This window comes from Lutjanus erythropterus, chromosome 18, assembly GCF_056507025.1.
Source record: "Lutjanus erythropterus isolate fLutEry1 chromosome 18, fLutEry1.hap2, whole genome shotgun sequence".
Lineage (NCBI taxonomy): Eukaryota > Metazoa > Chordata > Actinopteri > Lutjaniformes > Lutjanidae > Lutjanus > Lutjanus erythropterus.
The window spans coordinates 27,097,244-27,114,285 of NC_139334.1; the positions used below are offsets into that span (position 1 = coordinate 27,097,244).

The window sequence follows — 17,042 nt, forward strand, 5'->3', positions numbered from 1 at the left end:
ATATGCAACAATCTACCACAATTATCTTTTCATGTCATATTTAACCAGAGGTGCTCACAGTCTCTACAGATACTTGTGTAAAAATAGAAGTACAGATTTAACTTCTTTACTCAAGAAGAAGTAAAAAAGAAAAAAGTACAGGCTCTGAAATGCACTCAAAGAATAAAGGTAAAGTCGCAGGACATTTCTGGCTGTTTCTGTGCAAAGACAACTGAACCTCACCTTTTCTCTGTGGTCGAATCTCTGTTTCCTCTTTAACATCTCTTTTATCTTGTAACTTGTTAGATCTTTTGTCTTGCTATGCTTTTGAAGTCTTGTTATGTCTGTTGTGTGTGATGGATACACCAAGAATTTGTGTGTGCAATGATGCAAAACAAAAATAATCAATAATTCCCCTCAAATTCATTACAAATAAAGTAGTACACCTGTTTTAAAAATGTAAGGAGTAGAAAGTATAGATATTTGTGTTAAAATGTAGGGAGTAAAAGTAAAAAGTTGTCAGAAAAATAAAGCACAGACACTCGTAAATGCTACTTAACTTCACATCTCTGTATTAAACTGATACATAAAGACAGAATAAGTATTTTCTATCCCACACTCCTCCCACGGATACATGGGGGAGTCGTTCCATTCTGCTCCTCTCCGTCTCTGCCTTTGAGCAGCTGTGTTACATAAACTGAGGGTTAAGTATCTTGATTAAGGGCAGGTTAGCAGTAAAAAGAGGAGAGCACAAGAATAAACATTAGAGACTTGAGATTACATCCCCAGAGCCACAAGTGTGAATCCTAGACTGACTCATTTCGTGCTTACATTATTAAGCTTTGATCACTTTGCATTTACCTTCACCCAGAAATCCTCCAGGAGTCAAGTGTGAACTGCAGCTTGAGGGGATGTTCTGCCAATTTTCCCCCTAAAGACCTGACTTTACTTTATGGCACTGATGAGAATAAAACACAGTTGTCAGGCACACTAATGATAAAAAGATTCTGAGATGTATTTTATGCTCCAACTTGCTCACAGCAACTCTGAACACCTCAACATCTCATTCCAAAACCATGGGATAATGCCCATCCTGCTGCTATAGCAGCTTCCACTCTGGTTTCAGACTTTCCACCAGATTTTGGAAGCCGGCTGCCGGGATTTGCTCCCAGTCAGCCACGAGATTATCAGTCTGATGTTTGGCAATAAGACCTGGTTTGCAGTCAGTGTTCCAGTTCATCCCAAAGGTGTTGGATCAGGTTGGCATCAGGGCTTTGAGCAACTCCCTTAACACCAAACTAGGAAAACTATTTCATTATGGAGCTGGCTTTGTGCACAGGGACATTGTTACTGTCAAGTTGGAAACGCACTATTGTCTAAAATATGATGTTGTAGCATTAAGACTAAAATATGGTTGTCCACACTTTTGACAATGTTTTGTGTGTCTTTGTAAAGGTGATGGGATGTCAGGGTCAACTGGAGATCTTCAGATTGTTTATTTTGTCCAACCAACAGTCTGAAACTCAGACTCTATCATAAATGACAGAGAAATATGAGGAAATCTTCACATTTAAGAGACAATGGTTGGCAACTAATTTTCTTTTGTTCAACTAATTGATTAACTGGGTAACTGTTGCAGCTCTACTTTATATATTAATAATCTGAATTTGTCTCAGTGGAGTAAAAAGTACAATATTTGTCTTCAAAATATAGTGGCGGTTAAGTATAAAGTAACAGAAAATGGCACATTGAGACTAAGATTTTAATTTGTCGTTCAAAAATATATCACTTCTAGAGCTGCAACGATTAATCGATTACTTGATTATCAAAATAGTTGCAGCTGATTCATTTTCGTTACTCTTTTATGTGAGTAAACTGAATATTTTTGGGTTGTGGGCAAACAAGCCATTTAAAGACATCAACCTTTTTCTGACATTTTATAGATCACAGAACTAACTGATTAATCGAGAAAATCATCACAAGATTAGTCCACAATGAAAATAATCATTGGTTATAATCCTGTTATCTGTCTCTATAATAGCTAATTATTGCATCAACTTCAACATAAAATAAAAAATAAAATTGGTTAATCGATCCTGAAGACAAGCTGTCAATTCTAGCACACAACAGAATAAATTTTAACAGCATCATCTTCTTCTGAAACTGAGCCCAGTGATTTGGATTCAACTCTATGGTCTCTACAAGCCCTTCCAGCAAAGAACAAGGTTAATATGCACATAAATAACTCACGAAAAACAAAAACAGGAAGCTTCCAACAGGCCCTTTAAAGCTAACACTCAGCTTCACTTCCTCTATTCAGGAAAATCATCAGTGTGAACATGCAAAACCACCAGACTGCTGGAAAATTTAAGAGCTCATTATTCTCAGTATTATGTATGAAAAGGGGCTGTGGTTTACCGCTCGCGTACATCAAGTTGCGACATTTGACCTTCTCTTGCTCCAGTGGAGCTGCTGAGCGTCCAGCAACAAAACACTGCAGTTGTACAGAGCAGCTCCCAGGTGTGAGTCTGTGCCACTGTGTGAATGCAAAGCAGCTCAGTGCAGGAGCCAAAAAAAAAAAAAAAAAGATGATGCATGCTTAGCAGAAAAACCCTGAGTGAGGCTCAGAAAGCAGACTGCAGGAGCTGCTGCTGCTGTTAGTGTGTGAGTGTGTGTGTGAGTTACTGACCCAGACTGTAAGCCAGGAAGTCAGAGGAGAAGCACTTGGCGCCGTGGCTCATGGACGTGTCGTTATGTGTGTTTCCTCCAAACACCAGCATGGTCCCACTCACGATCACTGCTGTGTGAAGGTATCGGAAGAAGCCACTGTCTCTCAGGATGGTCCTACACACACACACACACACACACAGTAATCATTATTAGACAGATGTTACAAAGGTGTTAACTTTCAGACTGGCAGTTTAGCTCCTTAAAAATAAGTTTCATGCCTCATGTTGCAGTTGCAACTGATGGTGACTAAAGAGAAACTTTTGCTTTACACCTGGTTTTACTTACAGTAATACAGGATCTAACTAAAATGAAAGGAGTCTTTGTACGTCTGTCCTTCGATTTTCTTAACACACATTCATACGATCAAGTGCCACTTGGTGTTTGTCTTGCTGAGGACCCAAGACAGTGCATTGTCAAATTTGAGCTCTTGAGATCTACAGAAGTCACTTATTAGAGGTGAACAGATGAAGAAAGCAAACCAGATAGCTGAAGAGGTTACATTGCATCAAAGTCTTGCCTTTTGTTTTCTTTAACTCAAACATTTCAAGCATCAGCGATGTAACATTCAGATGCTTTTGTTCTCCAAAAATAGCCTGGTCCCAAAAAGTTAGCAGTCATACTAAGTTCAGTGCTGTTTTATCTTGTATTATTTTAGCTGCAGACTGTTTTGATGACAGTTAGTTACTGTTTGTTACATTTTAAAAAGCAAGCATGGTCACTATTAAATCATGCTGTCAATGATGCTGAGAAAATTTCTGAGAAACACATTTAATGATAAAATTTCTCTGTGATGTATTGCCAAAGAGTTGTGAAACAGAAGTTTTCATGCTTGTGACCTCCTAACTGTAAGTGTTTTCTGTTTGTGACACCTCATCACAGGGTGCATGTCTATGGTTTGTGAGATGTTCAATCAGAACGATTGTTTTATTTGAATCACTTTTCGAGGCCTGACAGAGTTTGATATTAACCTCGTGGCAACAAAAAGTTACTCTGTGGATGCCAAATATTCCATGTAGCTGGGGAGCTACCAATATGTTGAGGCCACTAAAGAATTGGTTTACTAAGCCCAAACAAACTTCTAACTTGATCCTTACTGAAGAACCAGAAACACAAAAGGCAGACCATGAAAATACAAAATGAGTGAATGGACACAGGAGTTTATAAGTGGCTAAAATATGATGCATCTAACATGACATACTGCAGGGTGTCATTTTTCATCACAGTAAAGGAAGACCGAGTTCATCTGTGTTAAATTGCTTTTCCTGTATTTTTTTAAGTTTACATTTGGGCCACCGAAAATGCACTTTGGCCACCAAAGTTAGGGGCATGGTGGCCAGTGGGGCCAGTGCTCAAACATATCAGCATCCATCCCTGCCTGGAGAGGTAAAACTACACTGCGGTTCACAAGAAAAAAAGCAAAGTCTTCCATACTTACACTCTACATTCCTGTAACTGTACTGTCAATATAAACCTTTACCGAAAAAAAAAAAAAGAAAGAAAGAAAAAACTTCACCATTTCCTCTTGTCCACGTCGAGCTTGTACAGGTCTCCAGCCAGGCCGTACTTGTTGGCACTGAAGGCCTTGTAGCCTCCGTGGATGTAGATGGCTCTGGTGCCGGGGTCGAAAACACTGCTGTGGCCGTAGCCGCCTTGGACCAGAGCGCCGTCTGTGGGCACCAGGCTCCACGTGTTCTTGACTGGAGGGTCACACAAACAGCTTTCATTGAGCTTCAAGATTTCATAATAATATAATATAATGAAATACCACTGAAGATATGAAGGGAAACCACAGTCGGGTTAAGTTTCAGGGTGTTTTTGTGGAGGATCTGGTCCCAGCAGGGGTGTAGTGGAGATAATTACAACTTAATTCAGTTTGCACAGCAGTTTATTAGCGAATGAGACTTACGCCAATATAAATCTCTGTTATTATTGTTCCTAAAATGAATTACCAGTACAAAAGTAGCATCAGAGCGCCATCAGTTTTTATTGGCAATCATTCAGGAAATGATAATAATCAAATTACTTTCATTTGTGAGCAAATAGGAAATGCACTCTTGTCCATTGGCCACAGCGGCAGGTTAATTCATCTCATTTTCTCAGACAGATTGGCTTGTAGAAGACAATGAGACCTCTAAATTAAGTTGGGCGGCACGCCAACAAGGTTGGTGGATTAGATGAACATTCCACCCGAGTCACACACTTGTTAGTTTTGTCATGGTAGCCAGTGTTAATTTCCTGTTGTTATAAACTGATATATTTACGGGAGACAGGGAGGTGCAAAGACTAAAAGTTTTGTCTCTCTGCAAGACTACATGGACCTACAACTCACCGATGTTGTACTCCTGCACCTGGCTGATGTAACCGTACAAAGGACAGTGTCCAAACAGGACCAGCATGATGGGACTGGCACCCTCCTGGACGGGAGGCACAATGTGGGCAGAGTGTCCCACCACGGCGTACTGGTCCTTGGCCCGCGGGCTCAGGAGGACCCAGGTCTGGTTCTGGATGTGGAAAACCCACAGCTGGCTCGAGACGTTTCCTGTGGAGTCGATCTTCCCTCCGTACATGTAGATCTTCCCCTGGAATAAACAGAGACAAACAGGGGAGTAGAATTAGATTACACACATGAGTTTTCTTCCAAACAGACATAAATATGAAGAAAATTTATATTTAAGACATGAAAAGTGATTTTTTTTTCTTTTTGATATACATTACATTAAATAAAATGCATATTAGGGCTGCAGAATAAAAAGACTTGTCAAAATTTGATTGCCCATATGGGACAGAAATTCATTTCTAGCTTGCCAACTTTTCTAAAATATATTTAATCATAAATTTAAAATATACTGGTTATATGTCAGTTCAAGGAACAAAAGGGAGCCATTTTTTCCACTTATGCTCACAATTTACTTTACCTCTTCCTATTACTGGTAACTATGTGACTTTTAGCATCTGATTATCAAATTTCCCACGGTCCTTGAACAAACCATGTGCAACACATGCCTCCCTCAGGAACAATAACCAAATCTAAGGTTAAAATAGTGACATTTCACCCAAATCACTGCAACATGTCTCATTTATACTTTTGACAAAACTGAATCATTTTGCATTAACCAGCTCCAGTAAAAAAAACAAATTCTGCACGCCTCGGCACAACTGTGAAGCACTGAATGACTCGGCTGAGGCAAGTGGTCACTTGACAAATCTATCCATCAATCCAGAGAAACTTTAACTGAACTGTAGGAGGAAAGGACAGGAGGTGATGAAAGTAGATGTTATAAAAATGTAAATACTTCAATATGCATAACACGTGGAGTCCCTTCAGCCACTTTTTTTCCCCCAAATACTTGGAACACTTAAGAGCACTTTGCAAATGTTGTACATATAAATTCGTTTTTTGTTTTCATTTTTTTGTAAAATAACTGCTCAAAGAAATTCATCTTGCATTTTTTTTTCTTTTTTTATTTAAGGTATTATAACTGACACGATTTCACAACATGACTGATAACATGACTGTGCTGTTTCCATAGAAGAATTATGCAGGACTTTTACTTTATACTGCAGTGAAAATGAGTCTGCAGTGAGTAAAAAAATGCCCAGAAACAGCTTGGGCTTAAGTGGGTTAAAAGTCTGACCTGTTGAAATGCACATGATTTGGGCACATGCTGGTCCAATCATCGGTAGGACCATAGGAGGTTTTAGTCCAGAACTGTGCTAACACTTTACCTCATTATGACTGAACCGAAGCCTGGCGCAGTTACCCTGTGGTGATCATGAAACATGTTTCTAATGAAACTTAAACGCAGCCCAAAAAACCCATCAAGGATGCTCCAAGAAATAAAAAAGAAAGAGCACCAGTAACCTTCCATCTGCCCTTGAGTTTTGAATAATAACACCAGTTCCTTATTATTCCCTGAACCACTGAAAGACCTGAAGACACTGTGAAGGTCAGACGGAATAAAGTCTCTCGATATTAAGAACTCCTTATTTTACTTTCTTGATTTCATACTAAAGTAAACACGGGCACGCACTTGATAAGATATGTGCGAGGAATTGCACATTGCAAACAGAGAAACTTCTTGAGGTTGGATACTTGTGTTACAAGCAGCAGTTTGTGAGCTTCACAATTGATTTGTGTGAGGGGGTTTTTTCCTGCACATTTGTTTGTTTTTCCAAAAAGGAGAGGCTTTTATTTTATGCTGCTAGTCAAAAAACATTCAAGCTGCACCAAAACTGCTCACATTTTTGTTCGGTATCTCTCACTCTTCCTCTGTCTGCATCTAAGAAACACACTATAACCTCTGTAACCCTGCTGGCAAGACGACTGTTTACTGGAAGGCCAGATTTTCATTAAAAGATCAATATAACAAGACTGTAACATGACAACAGATACAGCAAATTTGATGAGTGATGAGAGGAAGATAGCACTGTGGGTAAGTAAGAGGAGCACTGCAGCAGTCCGTCAACTTGTTGTTGGACAGAAAAGAAAGCAAAAAAATGCAGCTGGCATCGGAGCATCAACTGTAAACGCTTTTCAAATATTATGTATTGATATATTTGAAAACACCACATGACTTGACTTTATGTTTAAACAAGGGGTAAAAAGGAGTCTAGTTAAAGTAAAAAAAACTGTAATCTAATTCTGCAAAAAACTTTCTTATATGACGTCATCTCAGAGAAAAGAGCATTGCATGAAATCCACAGAAAACAGCTCCATTCCACAAATGCTCGGATCATTCATTTCCAGGGGCAACAAAAGTGTCTTCAGCTTTTTTTTTTTTTTTTTTTTTTTGTATAAACCAGTGAGCGTATGTGTGCTTGAGAGCCCGAACCGCCACATTATCTGTTTTGTGAGACTTACAGCAGTTCTGTTATGTATCAGCGCTGATTTGATTTCAGATTTGTCTTGCGAGCCCACACTGACTTACAAGACACATTCGCGCACCGTGATGCAATTTGAGCTGCAGAGTGTTTGTAATGCACAAACTCAGTTCTCTCAAACCACAGAGCAGACAGACTGCGTCTTCCTCTGAATCATCTTTGTTCTAATTTATTATTCCATCAGCGGCTCCTAACCGTCTTTCTGGCTGAGAAGGAAGTGCTTCACCACTTCACTGCAGCATATCACAACCCAGAGATTTATATATTAGTTCCAGACAACAAAACAGACTACTGGAAGCATAAATAAAAGGGCGAGGAGTTTATAATATTTCTGCTAGAGCTTCCATTTAATTTAGTTGTCATCTGTTCTTTTCTCATCCTTTTTGGGGGTTCACAAAACTACAAATGCATGTAAAATGCATTATGTTCAAAGTGAAATGTACAGTATTGAGTCATATTGTGTTGTCTTAACGTGCATCCCGATTCCCTCCATCCACATACCTCGTGCAGAGCCAGGGAGTGTCCATATCGTGGCGTGACAGTGTTGACGGAGGGGTCGAGGGTCAGCCAGCTCTTGCTGCTGAGGTTATACCTACGGGAACAAGAGAACCAAGAGGTATGATGATCATGACAGAATGGTTTTAAAGAACTCTACAAGGAGGATTTGTTTTTTCTAACTGACAAAATGTGCACAAGTGCGTCCTGATCTCCTGTGTTTTCAATCATTTTTACATGCCAAAATAAATTTAAATAACTGCTCAGTCAAGACTCCCTTGATCACTTGAATGTGACAAGACAAGGTAAACCCAGTTCAGCCAGACAAAGACAGAGCCCGTGGGAAAACTGTTAGAAATGGAAATCTTGACTCATAACTCAAAAACTTCTCTCTTCTTTCTCCCTTGTAAAGTCAGTACAAGAGAGGAGGAGCACTCACAATAACATTGGGCAACTCCTTACACCTACACAAAAGCTGATGAGGCATTAAAATGTGACGTGGAATATGGATTACAGTGCTCTGAGTCTACACGTCTACACACACACCTGGGGTTTGAGCTACATACAGTACTTCAAATTAAGGCTGCAACTATTGTTTTTGTTCTAGAAAATGGTGAAAAACGTCAATCACTGTTTCCCCGAGCCCACGATGATGTCCTCAAATGGCTTGTTTTGTCTCAAACCCAAAGATATTAAGTTTACTGAGTTACTCATAAAGGAGTAGAGAAAATTGAAAATCAAAATAAGACTCCGGCCAGTAAAACCTTTGATGTTCTTGCCTGTTTGGTATACCTAAGTATAAAACATCACACTGCATAAGAATTAAAGCTACATATACGTGTTGTGATTAGTTTATTGACATTTGACCACATGACTGAATATTTAAAGGAATAGTTCAACATTTTGGGAAATTTTCTTGCTTGTTTTCTTGCTGTGACTTATGTGAGAAGATCAACTCCACGTTATATTCATCCAGCTGACTGTTTCTGCTTAATTTCAGTCTTAATGCTAAAGCTAAGCTAAACAGCTTCTCTCCAGCTTTATACTTAAATGCAACATGTACAATATGTAAAAACTGCCCACCTGTCAAATTTATACTCCAAACCACTAGGGGGCAGCATATTACCAAAGTAACCACTAACTGCTGCTAACTGCAGCTGCTACCCTATTGCTTGTTGACTCTGCCCTAACCCCAAGTTTAGAGCACCAAGGGAGTGCTGGAGTTCACACTGCAAGCACAGGAGATGTGGACAATCAGGAGAAGGAAGTTTTTTGGGATGGGGAGACGCAGCAGGGAATGCTACCAGAATGAGCACCAGAACCGGGCTCCGCAGCCTCCTGGAACATGGTGGGACTGGGACAGAAAACAGCCTCTGAGGCCATTTTGGGGACAGGAATTACTACTGCGACTCAGGGGACAGTGAAGACACAGCAGGCTGGGACAAAAGAGGCGTGAAGCAGGAGAGAAGTGAAAGGGCGGAGGTAGGGCATCAGTCGGCGCCCACTTCTGGAGGAGTGAGTGAGTGTCAAGAAAATCACCTCGATGTTGTTGGACTGAGGGTAGACAGTGATACATCGCCTCTTGAGGTACAAAGTGGTATTACAAGAAAGGACAGGCCAAAACTAGCTTCAGCAACACAATACATGCAAGTCGTCAAAAGTGTTATTTCTGGTTTTTGTTGATCATTTCAGTAATTTTTGAATGTAGAATTCTTATGTATTGCTATGTGTATTTTCAAAAATGTTGAATTATTTCATTAACTGTTTTTGCCATTTGGAGCTACCCTGTGGAACTTTGTCTGGTGCAGCTTTAATAATTTTTTATGGGTCACTCTTATCTGAGTATCAAGCAGCCAATGGTCTCCACGCCCAAATTTACAAACCACAACGCTATCAATATACGACATGTTCCTCAATCAAGGCTTCAAAGTATGTCAAGGTGCCCAGAAGTCGTGTAAAGTCTGCAGAATTCTCCCGTGTAGTCTCAAACGATAGCCAAAGCAGATAAAAAAGGCCTCCGTGAAACCCATAAAACCAAAATATGAGCCGAGGGAATAAGTGTGACCTTCCTGGGTGGAGTTCAGGGTGAGGAGCGTCAGCCCATCCTGTAATTTTATGGTTTTAATCACATCCCTCAGTCTGTGCAGACACAGAACTGTCTGTGCAGACTCGTGCTTTCTCTCTTGTTGATTTTCAACAGACAGGAAGTCCTCTGGCTTCTTCCTGACAGCACTGACAGCAGAGTATTACTTAAGCACTCGTATAACAAGCATGTAAGTTCAAAATATTTAAATTTTTGCAACAGAGACACAGCATTTCAAAAGCACATTCCCTACAGTCGCATAGCAACAGCAGGCCTCATGTCTCGCAGCGCTCTTGGATGAAAGCAGCAGCCAAATGCCTGAAATCCAAGAGTGGATGCTCGCAGGGGAGAGCACTTACGCTTTGACCATGTGATAGTCGGAGGCGTTGAAGACGTAGCCTCCGATGACCCACATGATGCCCTGGTCCACCACGGCCTTGTGGGAAGCCCTGGCCAGCCCGACATCGGCGTACTCCTCACGGCTCCAGAAGGAGGAGTTGGCAGGCACTGAGACGGAGCAGTCTGGACCTGAAGAGGGAAGGAAACCACAGAGTGAGGGCTCCACAGGAGGCTAAATGATAAAGGAAGTTCTTTTTTGCACTTGCATATGATAAACACAGAATACTTTAAAAGAGATAAATCCCAACAAAATGAATCAGCACAAAAACCAGAAAAAAACCTGCGAGAATGTCCTTGCATTAACGCAGGATTAAACGCTCAAAGGCTTCATTAGTTCACTTTAATGTCCTGCAGTTAAGCAGAGTGTACTAGAGAGGGGTCATCTCCTCTCAATGAATTGACTGTGTAGGTGAAAAAAACATGATCTATTATTGATTTCATCTCCTGAATTATAAAACTGAGGTGACAGAAAGTTCAGAGAGGTTGAAGAAGCCCTTAAAGCCTTCAGATAACTTGACTGATTATGCAGTTGTGGAGCAATTAAGCCTTAGAAAGTAGGACCAAAGTTTGTGAAATGTGAGGTTATCAGCTATGTAGGGAAAATGATAGATTACAGATGTTATCTCTGATGTCAGGAGAGATTTAACGAGATTGAACATGAAACAATAACTATTCACTGCTTCACCTCGTCATCACACAGCCTTTTCATATAGGAAACCACCATTGTATAAACCAAATATTGTTCTTTCTCTGCTCAGACTCTGTTGTTAGTTAGTTGGTTTGTTTATGTTGTTGTGTGATTTTGGTGAATCTGGACTAACCTTTTAAACACAGAAGTTAGACAACAACACTAACTAACTAACTGAGGCAGCCGTACACCACAAACTCCCATGTTCTGGGGGTAAAGTGACTGATTTCACAGAGGGACACTGGTTGAATAAGACTGGTTTACATAGCGTCAGTTTCCAGTCAGGAAAGGCTGTCTGACAGCAAGGTATCGTGGTGAAAATATTCTAAATATAGCATACACTTAAACATTTGCCCATTTGCCCAAGTAAAATGCCATGTTTGCCTAGAAAGTGTAACAGCTCACTTGCCCGACTGGGCATTAAATTAAAGTCAAACTATTTTTACAATCAGTTAATTATTAAAGCAATTATTTTTACGCAAAAAAATGCAGTTTTCAGATGCTCAAATATGGATATTTCCTGCTATTCTCTATTTATTATCATGTTAAACAGAATATCATTGGGTTTTGGACTAAAAGAACAAGACATTTAAAGACATTTCTTTGGAATTTAAGAGACTGGGATGGACATTTTTAACTATTTTCTGACATTTTAGAGACATTGCAGCCCTAGATGAAACATCTATGATAGTTTTTGCTGTTATTTGATATAAAAATAATCCATACAGGAGCAAGTAAAATTGATTTCTGACCCAACTGCCCAACAGGTCAAAAGAAAAAAAAAAACTCTGAATTCTGTGAGGTGGCTAAAAGATGTTTTACTGCTGACCCTATACACAGAAGTTCATAGCTTTGCTTCTGTGATGGTACTCCTCTCTGCTTCAGGTGGGGTGTTGACCACCGTCTACTCAAGCAACACATTGACTATCGATAAGTGCCTCATAAAAACCCACTTCAAATAATCCAAACTATGACTTTAAGGCTTTACAGATATGGAATGACTCTTTTACAGACAGACCACCCTGACCAGACCTGCCCTCCACTGTTAACTGGGCGAGAACAATGACGGCAGCATAAACCGGAATCACTCCTGAATGAGGGGAAAAGATTCAGAGACGTTTTTTCGGCAAACAGCTGCCAAGTCAGAAATAGAAACTTGTTCTCGTCCCGTCGATCTTTTTGAGCTGCGCAAGTTGCGGTGCAGGTTTGTTAATCTTGTTCATTTACAGTCTGCCCATCCTCCCTGATTAAACAGATAAAAATCCAGCCTGGAATATAACATTCATCAGCTTTTTTGCACAATCACTCCATCTTACAGCAGAAACAGGATGTTAACCACCGGGGGAGTTCCTTATCGATCGTTATCAAAACAATGCAGAAGTGGCCACGTGACAGGAAAGGAAGTGTTGTGATTCACTGCAACAATCAAGGTCACTTTACCCATGCTCTGTTTTGTTTTGTTCAGTAGCTGAAATAAGTCCCTGATGGCTAATATTCTTCGACCTGCCTACAGTATCGCTAAGCAAACAAAATTACCTTTGCACCTTGGTGGCATTTCCGTGAATAAAACAAACGCGGCCTTAGCCCCCATAAAGATGTAATTCGTTCAAGGCTAGGCATCTGTGAAAGAGAGATTAAATGCAAGGCTGGCTTGACTAAACAGGCATCTGTCTCTGCTTTTGCTCTGGTTGGTGTAGAAAATGAGTTCATTTGGAAGCTGGCAGCACAGAGTACACTAAATGTGCTATTCCTCGGCTAACACACCATGACAGGGTAATAAAGGCTAAAAAAATGCCAGTCTGTTTCTCAACTCCCTCAGCTTTGGTAATTAGATCGTGAGCACACTGAGCTGCTGATATAACTGCAGTTAAATTAAGCCGTTGTCTCTGCTTGTGCAGCCCGGCGCAGTGGAGCCGTTTAAGAACTAATAGAGCGGTTAAAACGCCCATATGGTCTGATTCAAAAAGGATACAGTGGTGTCAGGTCATCGCCAAATAAAAAAAAAAAAGACTTGATATTCATGACTCAAACAAAAAAAGATGAGGAAGCTGATCCTGCAAAAAGTTCATTTGAAGTCCATCAGGTTACAGCAGATGGATGTTGTGGGGGCAGCGGGAGCCTCCATAATAGTGGCGGAGGCTTAAAACTGAAGAGGCACTGGGTTGAATCACCAGATAAACAGGCAAAATCTGGACGGATAAAGTCAGTAACACTCTTTACTAAACCTCCAACTGCTCCACTGGAGCTGCTTAGTGCTCAGCTGCACTGGATTTTTAACTGGGAAGGTTTGTTTTCATTTATTCCTGGGTATGTTTCTAAGAGAAAATAGCTGTAAAGCTCGGATAACTCCAAAATCTATAATAGTGTTGCACACTGCAGCACTTTGCTGGACGATTCCTTTTTTTTTTTTAACTCTCCTAAAATCAGTTGTGGAATATAACAATTTACATTTACACAAGCACTGCACATACAAGCCATGACATGCATGCAAGGGCTTAAATTGTGACTCATTTCAGGTCATGTGACAACTGGTCCTACAAGTTTACATAAATTAGTCAACTATACCGACCACTAGAGATGGGACTGATCCAATCCAGTATCAGTATCTGGCAAGCCCAGATTGATATTGGTCTAAGGCATTCATCAGGTATCCAACTCGTGACACCAATCCAGATTCAAGGCTATTCCACGTGTGTTTACTGTGAACGCTACACTGTTGCTAGTACTGGCAGCCTTTGTTGGCTGGGATGGTTAGGTTCAGGCATGAGAAGTGATTGGTTAGGGTAAGAATATCAGGGTAAACCAATCAGAGGTAGAGCAGCGTGGAAAAAGAAAACCCTGTGTGAAAAGGTCATAGTTGATTGCCCCTGTAAAGTCTTTTTTCCTGCCATTTTAGAGTGTCCTTTTATTGTGACCAATGAAGGCACACTTGTGCAATAAAACTGCTGTTTAATCAACATTTTGATAGGCTACACCTGTCAGGTGAATTAACTTGGCTCACTGACACAGAATTTAACAAACTCCTAAATAAAATTTGAGAGAAATAAACCTTTTATGTGCACAGTAGAAGTCTTGGATCTTAGGAGCGAAAAAAAAGTACTGCATCTATATTTTTTGAGTGTATAATACAAATAATGTTAGAATAGCTTAATCTTGTACTGCTGTGCAGAAATACCAGACTAAAATAGAATTAATAAACACGCAAAAACATGGCTTGAAGGCAGCTGGTATAGCTATAAAAGAGACGCAGAGGCCTAATGAGAGTTGTTGCATCTAATCTTCATTTTCTTTGCTACTGAAAGTGCCATACACGCTCCATAAAACAGTGTTGAAAATAGAAAGCAGCCACACTGTCTTTCCATGCATATCCTGTATTAATTGTGGCTGTTCTTGGCAGCTAGATTTATGATATACCCTCCCCTGGGACCAGAATCACTGTTCTTTCTTATTTAAGTCGCTGAGGAGGGTTTGGCATGTGTGGGCCTGTTGAAGCCAGCTTGATGACATTGTGGTTATTCAACCCGGCGCAGCATGTGAGGCAGAGACAATGAGGTCACTGTCAGCCGAAGCTGATGCTGCTGCAGTGCCAGCCCACCTTGCCATCCAGTCTCGCAGATGCATGTCTTGTCCTGGCAGCGACCTCTGTCAGGGAAGCCACAGTCAGCCAGGCAGTAGGGGACGTCACAGGCTTCCCCCTTCCAGTTGGGCTCACACTCACAATACACCGAACCAGTGGAGTTCCCCACACGACACTCGCCGCGGCCGGAGCAGTTGTTGGGACACGTATTCAGCCTGGGAAGGAGGAAAGAGGAGGAAACAGAGAGGGAAGAGAAACTAGGATTCAGACGGTGCCTGAAATATAGACCCTGAATAAAACATCAGGAACACCTTTCAACAACTGAGCTACATCTGCCTGTGTGCGAGCAGCGCATCAGCTGTCTCCAGGCTTAAAGATAAAATATGCAACATTTCCCCTTCAGACAGCATAAGGTGTTGTCATTGGCATCATGCTTCCTCGTCGAGTGGTCATGCGCCTGCCTCAACACTTGTCACTCATCCTCAGAGGGCCGTCTGCACTGGAACAGCATCGAGCTAGAGGCCGAGATAACATAACGACAGACATAAAGTCATAACAGGCACACAAGAGCAGATGGTGAACACAGCCAATCTGCAGTAAAAACAGCCCTACCGACGCTCTCCGTGTCTCTCAACAAGTCTTTTCTGTTGTACATTTAGCTCTTCTGTTAGCACCCAATTGACACATTTTGTGCCAACAATCAAACCTCCTCTTCTCTGAGTCAAACCAGAATATAAAAATGTAAAACATATACTGCTGGAATGAGGGCAACATACTCTTTCCAGTTACAGTATATCTAATATCTGTTGTAGTTAAAGGAACAGTTCATCCCAGAATCAAGAAAAGCATATTTTCCCTCTGGGTTGTGGTGCTATTTATCCATCTACATTGTTTTGGTGTGAGTTGCAGAGTTTTGGAGATTTCAGCCGTCTCGCCGATGTAATGGAATGAGATGGCACTAATCCTGGAGTGCGCAACATGCCAAAAAAGTACTATGAGCTCAACAGCAGTGTCTCTTTCCAGAAAATCATGACGTGGTTACTCAAAATAATCCACAGACCTCGCTGTAAGCAGTTTCATGTAGGAACTATTGTCTCTCAGCAGTAAATGTACCAGAACTACTTATTTCCCCAACAGAAAGAAAATAGTTCTGACATGAAACTGCTCATAACAGGGTGTGTAGATTATCTTGAGTAACCGGGTCACGATATTTGGAAAGAGATGCTGGTTTTGAATTTTTCAAATGTATTTTTTGGTGCTTTGATCGCCTCAAGCTGAGTGCCATTTAGTTCCATTATATTGGAGAGAAGGCAGACTTCTCTAGAGAGGATATTTCAAAAACTCTGCAACTCCCACCAAAAACATCTTGATAGATAAAAAGTGCTGCAGGCCAGGAGAAAAATATGTATTTTTGACTCTGTCTCTGGAACCCCTGGTAGCTTTAATTGTGTTTTCTCTTTGGCCCTGTTCAGGCCTGATATTAACATGTTAGTGATCCCATCATAAGTGGACAGCTCTAAGGACAGGTGTGAATGCACATCTTGACCACACCTGTGTGTGAAGGCTAATGTATGATGGGCCACACTGAAAGACTGCCTACGTGACTGACGTCCAGTAAGTCCATCATTCGTTTAATTGTAATGCAAATCAAGCATGGGCGGATGTTTGTGAACACACAAGTAACCCCAGACTCCCTTAAAAAAACCTGCGCTCTTTTGAGAATAATTGAGTGAGGAGTAACTTTATAAACTTTGCAGAACACTGCCTATCACAAATTCTTAATCATTTGGGCATTCTTGTTAATTCTGCAAATGCCATACTTTTATTTGTCTTTCTTTGTGGAGAGAAAATTGTGTCTGTTTGTCTCAGCAGGCCGTGACAAAAACAAACACGCGTTTTGCAAACATGTTTATTTGCATATAGAGCGGGGAAGTAAAAGCAGAGACAAATTCTTAATCAGCTGTGCTTTCTTGTTAATTCACTAAATGTAATAGCTGTTTCTTTTCTTGTAAAAAAAAAAAAAAAAAAAAAAAAAAACACTGTGTTGCTGAGGCTCTTTGTGAAGTTTAACAGCAGCTTTCCAAAGTCAGAGTGTGATTGATGCCTGTTGATGTTGGCACACATATTGTTCCTTTCCTGTTAGCACAAAAGGGAAAAGTACATTGATTGCTGTGTTCAATACTAAATGTAAAAAAAGCATACTAGGAGTG

General features: G+C 40.6%; 1 protein-coding gene across 1 annotated transcript in view; it reads right to left on the reverse strand.

The window, feature by feature from the left end:
* Nucleotides 1-17,042, reverse strand: part of atrn (attractin) — a 199,021-nt gene that overhangs the window by 149,128 nt on the left and 32,851 nt on the right. Inside the window, exons 5-10 of the mRNA XM_084742147.1 lie at nucleotides 14,851-15,047; nucleotides 10,528-10,696; nucleotides 8,092-8,182; nucleotides 5,039-5,288; nucleotides 4,223-4,406; nucleotides 2,669-2,823 (exon numbers count right to left, since the gene is read on the reverse strand). Of these exons, the coding sequence (XP_084598273.1) occupies nucleotides 2,669-2,823; nucleotides 4,223-4,406; nucleotides 5,039-5,288; nucleotides 8,092-8,182; nucleotides 10,528-10,696; nucleotides 14,851-15,047 (1,046 nt within the window). The remainder of the gene's footprint in view (nucleotides 1-2,668; nucleotides 2,824-4,222; nucleotides 4,407-5,038; nucleotides 5,289-8,091; nucleotides 8,183-10,527; nucleotides 10,697-14,850; nucleotides 15,048-17,042) is intronic.